Source organism: Panicum hallii, chromosome 7 (genome assembly GCF_002211085.1).
Source record: "Panicum hallii strain FIL2 chromosome 7, PHallii_v3.1, whole genome shotgun sequence".
NCBI classification, from domain to species: domain Eukaryota; kingdom Viridiplantae; phylum Streptophyta; class Magnoliopsida; order Poales; family Poaceae; genus Panicum; species Panicum hallii.
This window is the reverse complement of record NC_038048.1, coordinates 40284565-40302923: the sequence shown is the minus strand read 5'-3', so window position 1 is coordinate 40302923 and position 18359 is coordinate 40284565. Positions and strand designations below refer to the sequence as shown.

The window sequence follows — 18359 nt, the reverse complement described above, 5'->3', positions numbered from 1 at the left end:
TGATCGGCTTATCGGATGCTTCCCGGTATCGGCTGTAAAGAACCAATTGTGTTCAATACCGCATCGGATCTAAAAATAAAGCATATACGTCTAATGATAAAATAAATCTCGCTCCGTAAACCCTAAGCTAATCCAATCTACAACGGTTAAAACTTTCACTGCATAATCGGAACATCCTACACGTAATCGAGCCTAACAAATATATAAGGTAACAAAATAACAACCTAAACAGAGGACTAAAAACCAACTAGAAAGCCGATTCCTGGAACAATCTCCTTTTAAGCTGCCATAAGACACCAAACGTACTGCCGGAACATTCAACCCTTTTGAAGGGTCTAGTTATGCAGATATTAAACTAAATTTTTGATAAATAAAGACTAACCGTAACATATTGGATCTACTAAACAGGAACAGAGCAAGAAAGCCGCCTTCGCATCCGAGACCGGATATGACGACAGCTGAACGTTTATAGGTAACAAAAGATTCACGATTAAAGCATGGAGGGACTAATGTTACTCTATACATGTTAAGATAACTAGTATTACTCGTCATCAATAATGCTTCAGAAGAACACCAAAAATAGGTAAGCAAAGACAATGCCACCCTGATGCATTGTGCTATTGGTATGACTACCACTGGTGCTAATCCACTACAACATCTTCTCGCGGACCGCATGAGACGCCCTGCTCCAGCGGCTGTTATCGTGCAGACGTGCAGTCACAGGGCGCACTGGCGCTCGTCGTTGGGGCGTCCCTTTTCTTGGTGCCCTCTCGGGACGTACTAAACTTTGTGATCTGACCGCCGATCGTATCCGATTGTCCTGCACCGAACCGGCCGGATGGACATTAGATATGCAGCTACCAGCGAGGTGGAAGTGCCTGCTCGAGCGTCTGCTGACGGGGACTGCCGTGTTCCTGTCGCGTGTGTGAATCTCCTGTTTTTAATTTTTTTTGGACCGCTCATGGAGTGAGGAAGGACCTGCACAGCAGGTCAAGCTTCTTTTTTTTAATCACGGCACAAGACAAAACCCACGAAAACTGTTTTATGTGGAGCGGGCCGCCGGGCCAGCTTCGTTGAGTGCCTGGAAATTCGGCCCACACGTCATACTATCACCAAGACTTTGTGAGAAAGGGATGAGGAAACACAGGAAACAGGATGCGTGCTCCTGTGTCCTGTCCTCGTATCGTATTGGGGGGTTAAGGATTTGGCACCACTGTGGACGTGATAGCGCAAGCAAACGTACGGTGTCGCTATGAGGAACAATGGTGGTTAATTCTAAATGACGAGTGATTGATAATGTTGTGTAAATTTGATGTCTCTTGGCTCGCGACGATCGTGATGATGCGACGTGACGATCGTCGTCAGGTCAAGCGAAAGGTTCATGCCGATGGATCAAGGGCAGTGAAGGATGAACGTGAGTAGGCTTGAACTGAGAGATCAGAGGAGTCTGGACGGAGTAACGGACGATCCACGTGATGCACTGAAGAGCAAGAGTACATGGACGGATGAAGACGGCGTCGGTTGAGTCAAGCGGGACGGAGGCGTCAGAGGCCTGGCGGAGACTGGACACGGGTCGACATCAAGGTGGTCACGTGGTGACCAAGGGAATGGAAAATTTCGGTGGTTTGGGCCTCAAAACCACCGCGCATGCAGGTTTTCCGGTTTGGGCCTAAAAATCGGGGGTGTATCCGGTGCAACCGGATCGGCGGAGTGGCGGACACGGGGCGCCATCGCGAAGCTTGAGTTGAGGCGAAGCAAAGTCGTGAAGGCGGTGTGTTCGTCCAATGGCTCTACTAAAAGTTAGACCATTTTACCCTTGCCTAGGCTAGTATCGTAGTTATTAGGGTAGAAGTATTTTCATAAAGTAATATTAATGGGCATGGGCATGGCTAGTTGCTCATTTTAGTTAGAAATTCTAGTTCATTTTACTTGCTTACTCTCTAATTTCGGAATAAATATGTGTACTAAACTTTTCACTAATTTCGGAATTAATATTTGTACTAAACTTTTCATGGGAATGGAGGTCCTAGCCTCCTTTTGTCCTCCGGACGTTAGGATTCGAGTTCTTACTTTATGATTTTCGTGTGCCTCGTTTATCTCTCCCGATCTGTTTTTTTCCTCCATTTTCGGATGATTTTTATGGGATTTTTCGTTCTCGATGGTTAATAGATCCTTTCGCAATCTTCTTATTGGATCTGCTAGGTCCAGTAGTCACGGATCTATGACTGAAATTTTGTTCGAAATCGTTGCGTTTTGAGAAAGGAATTTGCGTTTCAAAATCTCGATTTTGTTCTTGCCTTCCCCTCTTTCTTCTTCTGTTTGTGTGCAGGGGATTTCCGTGGGACGGCAGCGCGCGAGGCGTGCTGTGCTTGTGCACACAGCGTAAGGCATAGGGCGGGGCACGCGGCCCCGGCCTGCCGGCCTGCGCAGCTGCCGGCGGCGGTGGCTCGCAGCGCGCGCAGCAGCACACGTAGGAGGCAAGAAAGCAAGGCCAACAGGCCGGCGGGGTGAGCAAGCAGGCCAGCAGTAAGAGGCAGCTCAGTGAGCATTTTTGGTTTACTCTTTTTATTTTCCTCTTATATGTATTTAATTTCTGCTCTAGCTTGTGTTAATTAATTTTGTGTCACTAGTCTTGATAGCCTTTGCATGCTTAGCTAGCTTTTGTTAATTAGTTTTGATTCTGGCTAATCTTTGTTAGTTCTTTGTGTGCTTAGTTGACTTGTGTTAATTAGCTATATTTTTTAGTTTTTGCATCTTTGTTAATTAGTTTATCTGAAAAGGTCTGTGATCGGCTGTGTAGCTAAGCTTTGCTTCCGCTTGGTTTTGAGCTTTGTTAATCTTGTTGAATCGTCACTTGCTTGGTTAAGTGAAGCTTTGGTGATAGCTGTTGCTCGAGTCTATTGCTTTTCATTTGCTTCCGTTTTTTTATAGCTTTGCTCGAGTCTATTGCTTTTGATTCGCTTCCGTTTTGCGACAAGCTCTTTTGAACCGTTCCTAGGGTGAGCTTGTCACCGCTAACTTGCGTCATCTTAATGGTGTGGTGTTGAGATGAAAATCGGGATATAAATCTTATTCTCTTTCCGAAAAGCTCCCATTCAATCCCGCTTCTGGTCGCCATTTCGGTCCTTCACGCTAAGTCGGTAACAACAGCGATTGCCGACGACCATCAGTTCCTTCCCATCTGAACTAGTGACACTCAGTGGCCCCCTCTAAACTAGAGAGCCAGAGCTTAAGCCAAGAGCAAGGCACGGGCTACGGCCGGCAGCTAGGCAGCTCGTCAGCACAGTATCTTCTCAGGAGCAATAGCAAACAAATGCTACCCTCACTTAGCAACGACGATGAACGGAGCACCGCATAAACAGCAAGAGAAGGAATATCTTGCTGCGGGTCCATCCATGATTCCTGATGTCCTTTGATAATCCGGAGCATGACCTGGCCATGCCTATCCAAAAATGAATTACGCATAGGCTAGCAAGCAACTGGTCCTATCCTATTTGGCTATTCATACCACTGGGCAGCTAGCTAGCCCTCCCGCGCTCCACTCTATTCCACGACGCCGTCGGCCGGCCCCACACGCCAGTCTCCGCTCAGTCTCGGTCTCTCGGAGGTCTCGACGCCGTCCCGTGACAGCACTGCCGCTCAGTGGGCAGCGGTCGCTTAAAACCGCAAGCCACTCGAGGGCAGAGCCAAATTTGCTCGATCATCCCCCCCAGTTCCACCTAACGGCTAGACCCCGCCATGCTTTTCGCCCTCCTCTGCCTCCTCGCCCTCGCCGGCGGCGCCGCGCCGGCGGCGGCTGCGGCGAACGCGCGCCCGTGCGCGTCGCCGGACTCGGCTAGCGCCTACCCGTTCTGCGACGCCTCGCTCTCCATCCTGGCCCGCGCGCGCGCGCTCGTCTCGCTCCTCACCCTCGACGAGAAGATCGCGCAGCTGTCCAACACGGCGGGCGGGGTCCCGCGCCTGGGCGTCCCGCCCTACCAGTGGTGGTCCGAGTCCCTCCACGGGCTCGCCGACAACGGGCCCGGGGTCAACTTCTCCTCGGGCCCCGTCCGCGCCGCCACCGCCTTCCCGCAGGTCATCCTCTCCACCGCCGCCTTCAACCGCTCGCTGTGGCGCGCCGTGGCCGGGGCCGTCGCCACGGAGGCCCTCGGCATGCACAGCGCCGGCCAGGCCGGGCTCACGTACTGGGCGCCCAACATCAACATCTTCCGCGACCCCCGCTGGGGCCGCGGCCAGGAGACGTCCGGGGAGGACCCCGCCGTCGCCGCCGCGTACTCCCTCGAGTACGTCAAGGGGTTCCAGGGGGAGTTCGGGGAGGAAGGCAGGATTAGGCTCTCGGCCTGCTGCAAGCACTATACAGCGTATGACATGGAGAAGTGGGAGGGCTTCTCGAGGTACACCTTCAATGCCAAGGTGAAGACATTCAGGCCTTATCATTTCTCTGGACTTATATAATGCATACATATATAAGTTTATTATACTATTAGTCAACACATAGAGAAACACTGACATGTCCTGCTCCAGGGAGCATTTTGAGATGTTCATGAAAAACTGGGCTGAGATTTTAATTTCCGATCAAAATATTCTCTTCATGAGTTTGACTGAAAAGTTGAACTACAGGCTTGGAATCACCATATTTCTTGTGAACATCTATAACAAGTTGTGATTGTAATGAGATAAAAAAGGAATTTGTTATGATTGTAATCCACTACTGGCAGGTAACTGCGCAAGATTTGGAGGACACGTACCAGCCTCCTTTCAAGACCTGCATCCAGGAGGCTCGTGCCAGCTGCTTGATGTGCGCATATAACCAGGTTAATGGTGTGCCGATGTGTGCTCGCAAAGATCTTCTGCAGAAGACCAGGGATGAATGGGGCTTCAAGGGGTACGCAGCTTGCCCTAACTCTGAATTTGTCTGTCTTGAACCTTGGACCCTGAATATGTCAGGAACGACAATGAATTTCATTATATCAAACCCAGACCCCAGCATTTTCAATATTGTTTATGCGTGTTCATTTGATTCGTTGAAGGTACATTACATCTGATTGTGATGCTGTGGCAATTATCCACGAGAACCAGACATACACTACTTCAGATGAGGATTCAATAGCAATTGTTCTTAGGGCAGGTTAGTAGCCTTAAACACAAATGTGATTTTATTTGTCTATTTTTTTTGTCTTTATAGACTAGAAGTTTGATTTCTTGCTCAACTCTAGCATTTTAAAAGTAGGCATTAGGGGTTTATAGGCAAAACGGTTGCCAATTCCACTTAATTTAAACCATGTTGTGGTAACCCCTAATATCGGAAAGATAATTACAGACTTGTTCCATATTGAGGCTTCTCATTTCTGCTTCCATTGATTCCTTGGCAACATTATTGTTCGGATGTTTTGATATCTAGTCAAAACAGATTCCGTAGAGCATCTGACCATTTATGTCTTCAATCTATCAACTAGTATTTTGCTGAAGTGTTAGGATTACTCTCTTTTTTGAAGGAATGGATCTCAACTGTGGTTCTTTCCTAGTTCGGCACACAAAGTCAGCAATCGAGAAGGGGAAGATTCAAGAACAAGATATCGACCGTGCCCTTTTTAATCTATTCTCGGTTCAATTGCGTCTTGGGATATTTGATAAGCCCAAGGACACCGAATTGGGGCCCAATAATGTGTGCACGGCAGAACATAGAGAACTTGCAGCAGAAGCTGTAAGGCAGGGTGCTGTCCTTTTGAAGAACGACAATGCTTTTTTGCCTCTGAAGAGAAGCGAAGTTAGGCATGTTGCTGTCGTTGGACCATCTGCAAATGATGCATATGCAATGGGTGGAGACTATACAGGTCTAAAACCACTGCCTTAATTAAACATTTTGGTACCTTACTATCACAAATACATTTTTAACATTAGATTCGCTTTATTCAGGTGTTCCCTGCAATCCTACAACCTTCCTTAAAGGCATTCAAGCCTATGTTGCACAAACAACCTTTGCTGCTGGATGCAAGGATGTTTCCTGTAACTCAACAAATTTGTTTGGTGAAGCCATTGAAGCAGCTAAAGCAGCCGATATTGTTGTTGTAGTTGCTGGGTTGAACCTGACAGAAGAGCGCGAAGACTTTGATAGAGTGAGCCTTCTCCTTCCAGGCAAGCAGATGAACCTCATACATACCGTTGCTAGTGTAACGAAGAAGCCCCTTGTATTGGTTCTCTTGGGTGGTGGTCCTGTTGACGTTTCTTTTGCAAAGCACGATCCACGAATAGCAAGCATTCTTTGGCTTGGATATCCTGGCGAGGTCGGTGGGCAAGTCCTTCCAGAAATTCTTTTTGGGAAGTACAACCCAGGTGAGTAAACAGCTTAAACGTCTTGAGTTAGAACAGGACTTGCATATATTGCAATGAAAAAGTTGTGGTGGCTGTTGGACTAATCTGGTGTGCTGTAATAACAGGAGGAAAGCTGGCTATGACTTGGTACCCTGAATCCTTCACTGCTATTCCAATGACTGATATGAACATGAGAGCTGATTCTTCACGCGGTTACCCAGGAAGAACATATCGATTCTACACTGGAGATGTAGTGTACGGTTTTGGATATGGTTTAAGTTATTCCAGATATTCATATAGCATCTTGTCGGCTCCAAAGAAGATCAGCGTTCCACATTCATCAGTTCCGGACATTATCAGTAGGAAGCCTGCGTATATAAGCAGGGATGGGCTAGACTTTGTGAAAATCGAAGATGTTGCATCATGTGAAGCTCTAGTATTCTCTGTTCACATCGCGGTTTCGAATCACGGTGACATGGATGGGAGCCATGCTGTTCTACTGTTCGCGAGGTCAAAATCAAGTGTTCCAGGCTTTCCTATAAAACAATTGGTTGGTTTTGAGCGTGTCCACACAGCTGCTGGCAGTGCAACCAACGTGGAGCTTACCATAGATCCTTGCAAGCACATGAGCGCAGCCAATCCTGAGGGCCAAAGGGTACTGTTATTGGGTGCCCACGTTCTGACGGTGGGTGATGAAGAGTTCAAATTGCTCATCGAAACTTGACAAAGATGTACACATGTAGTCTTTCTGGAGTTCAAATTTGGAATAATTTGATGAAACTTGTAAAGAAACATGCTGTAAAGATTCATCATTAAACATGCTGTAAAGATTCATCATAGGATTAGATGCAAGTACAGTTGCAGCCATTGCAGTATAAACTGTAAGAAATACATCCATCACACCATTCTGAATCGTATATATCATTGTCTATGATTAAACAATGTTTGCAGCTAGTTTTTAAAGTACCACTTGAATTACACGACAACGATGTTAGCAGTGCAGATGTTCGAATGTACAAAATAAATGTTCCAGATCTTGAATTCCACTGGCTGTCTGGCACAATGAGGAAAAGCGAAGCATTCTCTCTGAATGCTGAAAGCCTCAGCAAAGCTGCACTTTTGATTGTCTCCTTCCTGATCCTACCCATTCCAACTGGAGGATAGATCATCGATCCATGGAAAGGCTACTCCGATCGTCTCGCGCTCAAGGATGTTGAAAAGATGGAGGGGCTGTGCACGGGCACCACCACCACCATCTGAGGGGCGCATCATTGGCTTCTTCAGAATCCATGTTTGTCCTCTGCGAGCTCTGCCCCTGTCTGATGGCACTGAAGCCCAACATTGCGATTAATCAAGGCCTCTTAAGACTTGGAAGAAGCACAGGAACAAACATCTTCTTCCCAATTCCCGTGGTTGTAGATTGTCTGTCGTCTTCGTCTTGCCCATGGTGGCCTCCAGGCGGGGGTGGCTCCTCGAGTTGAAAGCGGCGATTGGTGCTGGAGGAAGCTGCGCGCGCGTGTCCTACGGTGCCGGAGCCGGAGCCGCGGCACAGTGCGGCCTGTTGACGGGGCGGCGGCGCGGGACGCATCACGCAACCCGCCGCCGGCCGCGCGGGCTCGTAGTCTGCCGGCCGCCAGCCTGGAAATCATGCACAGAACCCCCCCATCCGATATTTTACATTTAGACCCTTAACTATTTACAGATATACCCCTCCTTCAGATCGGCGCCTTGCTTTCTCCTCTCTTACCGGCGATCTTCGCCGCCGACGGCTGACACGCATTCCGTCCAGTGCGAGCACCAGGCCTGATTCACCCATGACCTTGTCCTCCCCCTCCTCAAACCCTAGAATCGGGTATCCCCTCCGCCCCCGCGGCAAAGACTGGAAGCACGCGTGCGATTCGCTGGGACCAGGTAGTGCGCCTCGCCGCCGCCGTGCTGCTCCGGCACTGTCGTGCCCGGGACGTTCGGCTGCGGCTGCTCTTTTGGCACTGTTGCCGGCTAGCAGTGTTATTGGAGTTGTGCTTTTGCATTAGACATCTTAATTCGCTTTACTTGCACTGCAGACGTATGCGCTGCCTAAAATTTCTGCATCGTTTTTTGCTTTCAATGCTGAATGCTGCTCTGTTTGAGCTTATCAAATGACTGCACACACGACACATGTCTCGCGAAAGAAAATGGCTACACGTATCCGCCATCTCTCCAGTATTTGATCTACCAACAGTCTTTCGCTGAGGTGCAAATTTCCTTCTTAAAGCTTTTGCTGAAGTGTCAGGATTCCATATTTGAATACACGATGCAAAGACTCATCGTTAGGCTGGATGCAGGTTCAGGAAACACATGCTGCAGAGATTTTCAATTGGATTGGACGCAAGCACAGTTGCAGGGTTGCAATAGGAACTGCCTGGAATGTTTCTGCCTATACACTCTACTGTCCTGGCTGCCATACAGGCAGGGTTCGCGGTGTTCAAACCTCTCGCAGATTTCGTTGTCTCGAGCCAAAAACTTCCCATTTCAGGCGCACAGCGTCTATCGCCATCAGCCGGGCCCAGCCCAGGCGCGCGGGGACGCGCGGCGTCACCACACCACGCGCGAACTGGATCGGAGCTGCCCCACATGGCCACATGACATGCCCATCTTTCCCCCCACATCCCATTCCCCGCCGGTCTCCCTCCCTCCCCCCCGCATCGCACTCGCACCCCACAACAAACGCGCCCCCACCTTCCCCTTCCTTCTCGAACTCTGCCCCGGTCCCCGTCGCGGATCGCACCACCATGGCCGGCGCCGGGCTCGCCGTCTCCGTCCCCATCGCCGCCCCCCCGCTCGCCCGTGCCTCCGCGTCGGCCTACACCGCGCGCCGCGTCTGCGCGATCCCTTCCTCCTGCTCCTCCAGCAGCAGCTTCAGATCCTCGCCGCTCCGCGCGACCACCGGCCTGCCCGGGAACCGACGGGCCGCCCGGCGTGGCGCGTCCGTAGCGTGCGCCGTCCACGGCCAGGACACGACCATCGAAGGTATCTAACTATCCATGCACGAGCTCGGTGGCTCACCAGTCAGGCAGTCACCACTCTGTTACTGTTCGTGTTTCGATCTGTTGTGAAATTAGGTGGTGAGCTAGTGACCCGGGTGACGCGTGTACGTGGGTTTCGTCGGCGCATAGAAGTGAGATCCTGCTTTTAGTGTGATTACACATCGATTTTCATTTGGTTCCAGGAATTGGACAGTAGGATGTCGCGCCTCTTAGAACTTAAGATCGCGCGGTATCCTCGATGTAGGCAACTGTTCGGAGGAATTAGGGGAGCGAAGGTTAGAACAGAACGGGCGCAGCATTCTGGATGTAAAGGTTATGGTTTTGCTAGCAACAGTACCCGACGTCTGTGCTTTTAGTTCTATGTGAAGGGCCGCCTTCATGCATGCATCATCATGTGTTGCATGCCTGAGATAGAGACAGCAAATCTAGCATTTTCTTCAAGCATAGATTTGTAGTTGCGTTTCCCATGGATGAACAAGCACATGCAAATGTAGTGGCTGTGTTGTGTTGGAGGCAGCAACCTTCATGTAGGTTGACTCTTTATTGCCGGGTAAGCACCATCCTGTTTGGTGCATCCAGAGATTTAGGCATGTGAATGGATGACCTGCTTTATAGTATATATCACAATACCTAATATTGCCGTGCACCCTTTTCTGTTTGTCGTGGGGCACTATGATCCACATATGGAAGCATATACCTGATAAAAGTTGAGCTGCTATAAGTCCTAAATTTTTCCATAGTCGTTAAGTTTATTGATTTCTGTATGTATGTATCACAAACATGGTTCATGCGCCCCTTGTTATCTTGTCATCATCTTGTTATGGCGGCATGTGAAATACTAGTCCCTTTAACTGTAAGAGGATGTATCGTACTATTTGGTCCTCTGATGATTGAATGCATTTCCTTTCACTCCCTTTAGTGTGACTGTTGTTTCCACAATTTTATTAAGGTTTGACACTAAAGCTGTTTACTACATTGAAATTTGCAAAGATTAAAGCAGCGATGCTTATTGCTTAGCCATGAATAAAGCTCAGGAGGTTGATCACTTCTTAATTTTTTAATACGCATCTTGCTTTGCACAAAATAGAGGCATATTCTAACTGTTCAGACGCGTCATATTGGGTTCCCATTTTTGCAGTGGTTTTCCATTTTATACATCTATTGTCAATTGATCAATTTGAAGAATATGTGTTTGGGCAAAATATTTTATTTTTAGAATATAATTTCCTTAAACCTCAGTGCTTCTTTGCAAACACATTAATATCAGACTCCTTTGCAATTTTGCATAACATTTGAAGTATTGTCGGCTAAGAATGAAAAGCTGCATGCCTAAATCAATGTATATGCTGTGCCTAGAACTGTAGTTATGGACTGGTATGAGGGGCTACCTAAACTGTATTATTAATGTAGTAGTATTAAAAAATAAAAGTGAGAAAAATAGCTCAGTGCCATTTTGAAGAGACATAAATAGGAAAAAATCACTATCCTTGCATATCGAACTGTCTTTCTTACTTTTTTTATTTATTTTGTGATGCTACAGCAGCAGAGCTTGCATGATATCTCCCTCTCCCTGATCCTACAAGCTTCATGCTGATGACATTTCATTTCAGTCGCTCATAGAACTACTATCTTTGTTGCTATGTTTCTTTGTACTATACGTATATCCATGTTAATTGTTGTTGGTTTTTCTTTGTTGGTACCATACCTTTGTTTGTGTCAATTGTCGTTGGTTTTTTCTTTGTTGGTACTATACCTATGTTTGTGTCAACTCAATTGTCTTTCATTTTTCTTTATTGGTACTATACCTATGCTTGTGGCAATTGTCCTTGATTTTTCTTTCTTGGTACTATACCTATGTTTGTGTTAATTGTTGTTGATTTTTCTTTCTTGGTACCTATACCTATGTTTTCGTCAGTTGTTGTGTTCTCACTTCTCAGCTGTTCAATTGCAGTCCCAGAGGTGACAAAGGCAACATGGCAATCTCTTGTGATGGAAAGTGAGCTTCCTGTCCTTGTTGAGTTCTGGGCTTCGTGGTGCGGGCCATGCAAGATGATAGATCCAGTTGTTGGCAAGCTCTCAAAGGACTACGAGGGGAAGCTGAAGTGCTACAAGCTCAACACAGATGAGAGCCCAGACATAGCAAGCCAGTACGGGGTGCGGAGCATCCCCACCATGATGATATTCAAGAACGGCGAGAAGAAGGACTCGGTGATCGGGGCTGTCCCTGAGAGCACGCTGACCGCATGCATCGAGAAATTCGTTGAGAAGTAAAATGCCCAACGGGTCTCTTGAACACGGCTGCCTTTCAGAAAACTGTGTTCAGATCACTGGACCCATACGCAGACCAGGTTTATATAGTACCTGGTTGTAGATATCGGAATCACATTCGATTATTGTTTGAGGAAAGCGGCATGGCATGGGTTGCTGTCCGCCCTAGCCTGGCTTTATTCTCCCGATCTTTGCTGGCTCCGAAATGTGTGACATGGACGGCCAAGAACCACATTCTATTCTTATTAGAATGATGTACATCTTTCCTATTGATCATTTCCACATAATTCAATATGTGCTTGAGATATACGTCCTGTTTCCGAGATTCATTCGATTATTATATATCATCATGCGTGAGCCCAAACTCCGGACTGCGTTGCATTCAGTCTGGGACACTTCTACAGATTTACTCCTGAATAGCTGAATATGCTAAATCTCTTGGAAGAATGTCGATTTGTCAAAGTCCTGAGATCCCAGCCAAGGACCACAGGGAAGGGAAGAACCATCGGCCGGTGGATCCACGATCCATTCCGTGGTCCGGCGTCCGAGTGAACCGCTGCACGAACCTGTGTCTAATCCACGGGCAGACGCTGCAAACGGTGGGCGGGTTCCTACTTTTGGATGGCTCTGCGATCTTGGGCTGTACAGTGGACGCTTGTGTGTGGACAGTGCAGTAGCGTATTGTACTCTCTCCTAGATTCAATGCAGGCCTTATCTCCGGTCCCGTCGTCCTCGCTGTGCCCTACCGGACTAGACGACTGGTAGCGCCACCCCACCCCACCAGCAGGCTACAGCCCTCGAATAAAATGCACGGACCTGTCGAGTCGAGCGATTAAACAAGAACCCTCGCGCGCCCGCTGGTGCTAAACCTAAACGTGCGTCGGCGCCAGGGATCAGGGGGGATTTCGATCACATGCCAACATGGCCCGACTCCCGCGCCTGGGCACTGGCACTGGCAGGTGGCCTCCGCCCGCCGTCGGCGTGGCGGAACGCGGCTGCCGGCAGGCCGCGACGCGCCCTCCGGGTGCCCCGCAACTACCGGACCCGACCCCGAATGATTGATTGCTCGTGCGCGCGCGCGCACCGAGCGGCGCCCCCATATCCTGTCGCGCCACGACGCCCGACCGGATCAGACGCGCACCAACCGTTGCGGCCACTGTTCGGTGGCGGGATCCTTATCCCCGCGACGGCGGCGACGCGCACGGCACCGTACGCTTAAACTAAACTCTGGTGGCGGGCGGAACAGGGGATTAAACAAAGCAAGGCGCGAGCCCGGAGCTTGTGACCGGCGAGAAGGCGCGGAGCAGGAGGTGGTGACCGTGTCTGACGGAAGGGCACGCGAATCTGCGGCCGCCGAGGCGACTTGTTTGTTTGACCAATGGGGCAGCACGCAGCAGACTTGCACAAGTTTGCAGCTTTTGCTTGGAGTTGGAGCGATGGCGTGTGTGGGCGCCGTGGCCGCGCCGGCCACGCACGCCGCGGATCGGACGGCCGCGGCCAGAGGCGCGCGCACATGCCGCTTCGGCTCTGCGCATCCAAGCAGGAACCCCGTCCCGCACGGAAGCTGCTGCCACTGGCCACGGCTCCGCGCATCCAGATGGCTGGCTGGACACGGTTACTGACCCCTGGTTTTGACTTGGCGGATCCGCAATCCGTCCGTGTGGCACACTGGTTTGTGGAAACTGGAAAGCCGGAGGTTGGCTGGTCACCAGGACCAGTGACCGCGACAGCTCACTTGCGGCTCTGCGAGCCTATCCGGCCGCGGTACGTGTCCGCGCGGCCTGTGTTCCCCTGACCCATTTTCCAGCGTCAAATTTTGGGGCGTCCGTGTTTACCATGCCATGGCAAGGCCGAACGCATCGATTGATTGTAAAAAAAAATCTATTTGCTTGTCAAAAAATCTATTTATTTGTCAAAAAAAACCCAGCATCGAGTGGCTGTGGCTAGTTTGCTTGTGGCTGACGGATCGCCTGTCTGCTTGCGCTCGAATGGCAACTGGCAATGCGCGATGCCGTAGCCAGCAGCACTCTCGCTGAAAAGCGATAAGGCGCTGCAGAAACCATCCAGAAGTAGGAGTAGCAAGCAACAGGAGGTAACATGGTTGCATGTACGGGGCGTGATCGTATGGCACCGATAATGGCGAGCAAAATCTACAAAGCATATTCTTTCTTTTCTCTCTCGCACGCGATCTCGAGCCAAGATAGTGGCCGGGGCTAGTGATCGCGAAGGGCCAGGCAGTGGGGGGCCGCCCGCCTCCGCGCAAGTGCACACTAGCCGCCGGGAGGCCCGGGCCGGGGCATCTCCTTCACTTTCGTGCCGCGCGGCGCTCGAAAGCGGCAGTGGTGACTCGGCTCCGGACATGGCGAACGTGGGGGACGGATAGGCCTTATCTCCATCCGAAGAGTACGGACGGGGAGCGGCAACGTCGCTCGGCAAATCTACTGCAGGTGCGGGCGCTTCTGTGGACGGGGACCATGGGCCACGGCCGGCTGGCACGATGTGATCGCTTCTGTTTACCACGGCGAATTCTCACGAGCCTGGAAACTGGAACCTCTGCTCCTACTGAATTCCGGAACCTGTACAGGATTAGCTATGCACGGTATCGAGAACGAATTCTGCTTATCAAGCTTACCAAAGCGAGATTTTATTCTACCCAAGCAAGATGTGCAATGCACGCAATGACTTTATTTTTAAACAAACTGACAAGAGCTCTGTCTTTCATTAAAGGCGGAAAAGGAGGTTTGATAGCAACATCATCACAGGCCAAAAGAGACTGGCCTGGACTCCCCTCAACAGAAAGCAACAGGGCACCCAGTAACCTAAGGCCAGACCAATTCGTGCATTGGAGCCGAACAAATGCCAAGCAGCGAGTGAGCAGACGCCATGCCGTAGGCGATGCTCGCGCAGCATACCCTTGACGACGTGTTCGAGCGAGATCTGCTTTAAATGTTCTCAAAACAAGGCATGGTTTTATCAGAGTGCACGGGTGCTTAATTAGTTTTGCAAGGCACGGATCACCCGGAGGCGGCCGATTAGTTTTAAAACCACCATCCCCACCGTCTATTCCCCCACCGAATTCCGATGTTCCCCAACTCATTATATATCCCTGACGGAGCGGAGCCCCTCCTCCAAAATCCTCCTCCTCCTGAACTCGGTCTTCTCTTCTCATCATCGCCCCTGCTTCCTCCTCCCACCTTCCTCCTTATCCCAACCAAATTGACCTCGCCGCCTGCCGGGCCGCCGCATCCTCCTCCCCGCTCCCGCGTTCTTCGCAAGGCGCCGCCGCCGCGGGTCTCCTCAAGCCACCACCGCGCCAAGCCCCTCTTCTACCGACCACGCCGCCGAACCCATCTTCAGGCCTCTCTTCCACCGAGGCGCGTCGCGTCGAATTCCTGCCTCCTCGCCGTCAACATCATTATCCTCGCTGGTGGCGCTGGACTTGCGTGGAGAGCAGATCCACCCGAGCTCGGATTGATTTCGTCCTTTGCTGGTAAGGAGCCCTGTCTCTTGCTTGCACGGATTGTACTTTATTTGTTTGGTAATGATTTGTTGGGTTGCTCCGAGGAGTTAGTTTCGTTCCGGTCTCGCCCTTTCTTGTATTCGAAGAAATCAAGTCTCAACCTTCCTTTCCGGGACGGATTCTCCAATCCGCCCAGCTTGTGGGTGTGACGGATTGGTTTGCTGCCGGTGGAGCGCCTATCCCACTTTATTTTTCCAAAATGTTTTCGTCTGCCCCTTGTTCCTGGGGTGAGAGAACAGCGTCAGTTTGCAAATTTAGTTGGTGATTGTATTTAATACCTGGGCCTGAAGAAATTGCTCTTGTAGGTGCGTATGTTTAGGGGATCCCTATGTTTAGTGCCCATGTGATTTTTTTTGTGACCAAGTATCCTTGCGAATTGTGACTGCGTGTTATGAATTGATCGTCCTGTGTTATAGATTGGAGAGGGGGGATCGAGGTAGTTCTTTGTTCTTGGTTCTAACTAAATGTGGATAGCACCTGATTTGATGTCTTGCTGGGACGCCTAAATTAGATCAATTGCCGTGGAAATGTGCTTAAAATCTGTAGTATGGTATCTGATATGTGTCAAACTTAGCATGTTGTTTATTTCTGGAGTTTCACAGCTTCTTTTGGTCGAGCACAGCCTTCACCTTCAGTATCAATCCTTACTGCCTATATCTATTAGGCTAGTCATCAGCCCACAAACTAAAACTGTAGGGAGATGATATTCTTTGAGCCTCATCTGTAGGTACTTGATGTAATTAAGGTCCGTTTTAACTTACAAAGACTTGCGGAAGCTTTACCAGTATAAAAATAATATTAGCGGTACATATGGGGCCAGAGTGATTAAGAAATTTCCAGGAAGCTGTTGGGAATGCCATTCTTTGTTTCCTGATCCTGATACAGTGGGTGCAATTATCACTGGGTTATTCTTTCTTTTTGTTGATCACTAGATATGTTAAGTGATCATCTTTTCGGTGTGATTGGTTCCATTGAATATGCCAAGTGTTGTAGCTACTCCATCATTGTCGCAGTCCACATCAGTACCCCCATTTATTGTTGTTTTCAATTATGCTCCTTGGAAGAAGCTCCACAACCACAAAAAAGAAAACACGAATTTGTCATTGCAAGCATATATTGGAGATTAGGACGGATGCCTTTAGCCTATCTCATACATTCCTTTGTTTATGCAACTCTGTTCTTTTGGTCTTCCCCATCCCTTATCTGAATATATAATTTGTTAGGATCAGCTTTAGGACCTGCCAGCCTTGTCAAAGTCTACGTTTGCAAGCGGCAGGGTGGCCATTAAAACTTAAATTCTTTTCTATTTTCTTCCCAAGGCAATTTCGAGCTGGCAATGATGGCCCTTGCATTGAACATGGGGCCAACACTTTGAGTCAACATTTTGCCGTTGCACGCATTGGAAATAAAGCAAGCAGTTTCATTTCCTTGCTGACATAAGTTTCCTAACTTCTGATAAAATATCTTCATGGATAACATGTCAATGGAACACATAGTAGCACGGGGATAACCATAACAAAGGGGATAGAAACAAAGTGCAGCAGATGTAGTCCCCAGTACTATAATATTAGAGAATCCATGACTACTGACTCGTGCTACTAGGAAAGATGGATTCTTTAGTGCAAGCATAACTAGCTTAAGTGGTAAAGTTTCTGGCTCCTTAACATGTTTTGGAGATTTACCTAACATTTGCTTCAGTTGTCACATGCACCCCTTTGTTTAGTTTAATTGTTGTCTGTTGTCTGTACACCTAGCTCCGCGTCTGTTGCAGAATTGCACATATCTTAAAACTATAGATTGCCATGTTTTTTTTTTGAAGATAAGATAGAGATTGCCATGTGGTTTGCTTTGTTGCTCTCAATTTTATTTCTTTTATTTCTATAGTCCTGAATGGTTAGGTAGGCGTCTTCGCATTATGAACGTTTCCAATGCTTAGACTCCCTTAACATTTTGTGCAATTAGCTATGGCCCAATTTCTATGTTGCTCTATCAATTGTATGTATTCTTACTGACCTGTTAATTTATTTTGTCTGCTGCAGTAGTGTCAGTAACTGAACCAAAAATACTTTTCAAGAGTTAAGTATCTTTGATTGTCATGGAAGCTGGGAGAATGGATCAGCCTTGCATGGCTGCTATCAATAGCCAGCCTTTGGTGGCTGATGTTGAGGCAGTGAAGAAAGCCAGTGGGGACATGCCTGCACCAATGGGAAGTGGATGCTTCGACTGCAACATCTGCCTTGATTTTGCAGCAGAACCTGTGGTTACCCTCTGTGGTCACCTTTACTGCTGGCCTTGTATCTATGAGTGGCTGCGCCCTGGGGTGGAATCAACTGCCAGTGACAACAGCAGTTCAGCAAGGCGGCAGTGCCCCGTATGTAAGGCAACACTCTCCCCGGATACACTAGTGCCACTATATGGCCGTGGAGGGAACTCAAAGAAATCACTGAATGGCGTGGCCATTCCGCGCCGTCCCATGGTGCACCGGGAGACTGTTGAGCATCATAACACACAGAGCAACGTCGATGACCAGCACCACCACCAGAGCATGGAAACCAACCCTCCGCACCAGCCATTGCGGCACGCACACTACCATCCCAGTCCCACTGGGTTTGACTTCATCTACCCTCCCGCACCACTAGGACGTGGCTTGATCCACTCAACTGCCGGAGGGGTGCTTGGAGGGATGGCAGAGGCTGTCCTCCCGTTGGTGCTCCGTGGCCAGCTGCCAGCAAGCTTGTACTATACAAGCCCTTACCATGTCGCGGCACAGAACGTGAACCCCAGGCTGAGGCGGCATCAGATGGAGATTGAGCGGTCCCTGCACCAGATCTGGTTCTTCCTGTTTGTGTTTGTGGTGCTGTGCTTGCTCTTGTTCTGAGATGAGACTGTCCTGTGCACCTCTCTGTAGATATCGAAAGTGGGAGGGGGGATACTAATGGATGATGCGTATAGTGAAGAGGGTAATGGTCTGTGTCGATAAGCATGTGCGTAAGCATGCTGATAATAGAGTTGTATTATGATGAGACATGGAGGTGAAATGCAGATTTCATACTTCTCGTCTTGATGTCAGGAGCTGTTGCCTTTTTCTTGCTTGCCTGGCCGGCCTGTCACCATCGGCTTGTTAGGTTCATTGGTTGGTGTCACTGCCAAGGGCAATTGGATTTGTATATAAATCGAAAATGATGTTTGGCTACCAATGTCTATCCCGTGTCCACTGTACTCCCTATTCCAAA

General features: G+C 49.1%; 3 protein-coding genes across 3 annotated transcripts; all 3 read left to right on the top strand.

Moving 5' to 3' along the window:
- Nucleotides 1–3723: 3723 nt before the first annotated feature.
- LOC112899652 (probable beta-D-xylosidase 6) lies at nt 3724–7229 on the top strand. Its single transcript, XM_025968214.1, has 6 exons — nt 3724–4413; nt 4719–4885; nt 5031–5128; nt 5496–5834; nt 5917–6333; nt 6438–7229. The coding sequence occupies exons 1-6, from the start codon at nt 3739–3741 to the stop codon at nt 7034–7036; spliced, it is 2295 nt and encodes a 764-aa protein (XP_025823999.1). The 5' UTR covers nt 3724–3738; the 3' UTR covers nt 7037–7229.
- A 1744-nt stretch (nt 7230–8973) lies between these two features.
- On the top strand, nt 8974–11898 carry LOC112899654 (thioredoxin M2, chloroplastic-like). The gene is made up of 2 exons (XM_025968215.1): nt 8974–9321; nt 11290–11898. The coding sequence occupies exons 1-2, from the start codon at nt 9084–9086 to the stop codon at nt 11607–11609; spliced, it is 558 nt and encodes a 185-aa protein (XP_025824000.1). The 5' UTR covers nt 8974–9083; the 3' UTR covers nt 11610–11898.
- Nucleotides 11899–14531: 2633 nt separating this feature from the next.
- On the top strand, nt 14532–18329 carry LOC112900255 (E3 ubiquitin-protein ligase RMA1H1-like). The gene is made up of 2 exons (XM_025969046.1): nt 14532–15096; nt 17166–18329. Exon 2 carries the CDS (start codon nt 17222–17224, stop codon nt 18002–18004), a length of 783 nt encoding a protein of 260 aa, XP_025824831.1. The 5' UTR covers nt 14532–15096; nt 17166–17221; the 3' UTR covers nt 18005–18329.
- The last annotated feature ends 30 nt before the right edge of the window (nt 18330–18359 follow it).

Coding starts and splice junctions, on each gene's coding strand:
- LOC112899652 (XM_025968214.1), top strand. CDS start 3,739: ATGCTTTTCGCCCTCCTCTGCCTCCTCGCCCTCGCCGGCGGCGCCGCG. Junction 5,129..5,495: donor AGCAATTGTTCTTAGGGCAG/GTTAGTAGCCTT, acceptor TCTTTTTTGAAG/GAATGGATCTCAACTGTGGT. Junction 6,334..6,437: donor TTTTGGGAAGTACAACCCAG/GTGAGTAAACAG, acceptor CTGTAATAACAG/GAGGAAAGCTGGCTATGACT.
- LOC112899654 (XM_025968215.1), top strand. CDS start 9,084: ATGGCCGGCGCCGGGCTCGCCGTCTCCGTCCCCATCGCCGCCCCCCCG. Junction 9,322..11,289: donor CCAGGACACGACCATCGAAG/GTATCTAACTAT, acceptor GTTCAATTGCAG/TCCCAGAGGTGACAAAGGCA.
- LOC112900255 (XM_025969046.1), top strand. CDS start 17,222: ATGGAAGCTGGGAGAATGGATCAGCCTTGCATGGCTGCTATCAATAGC.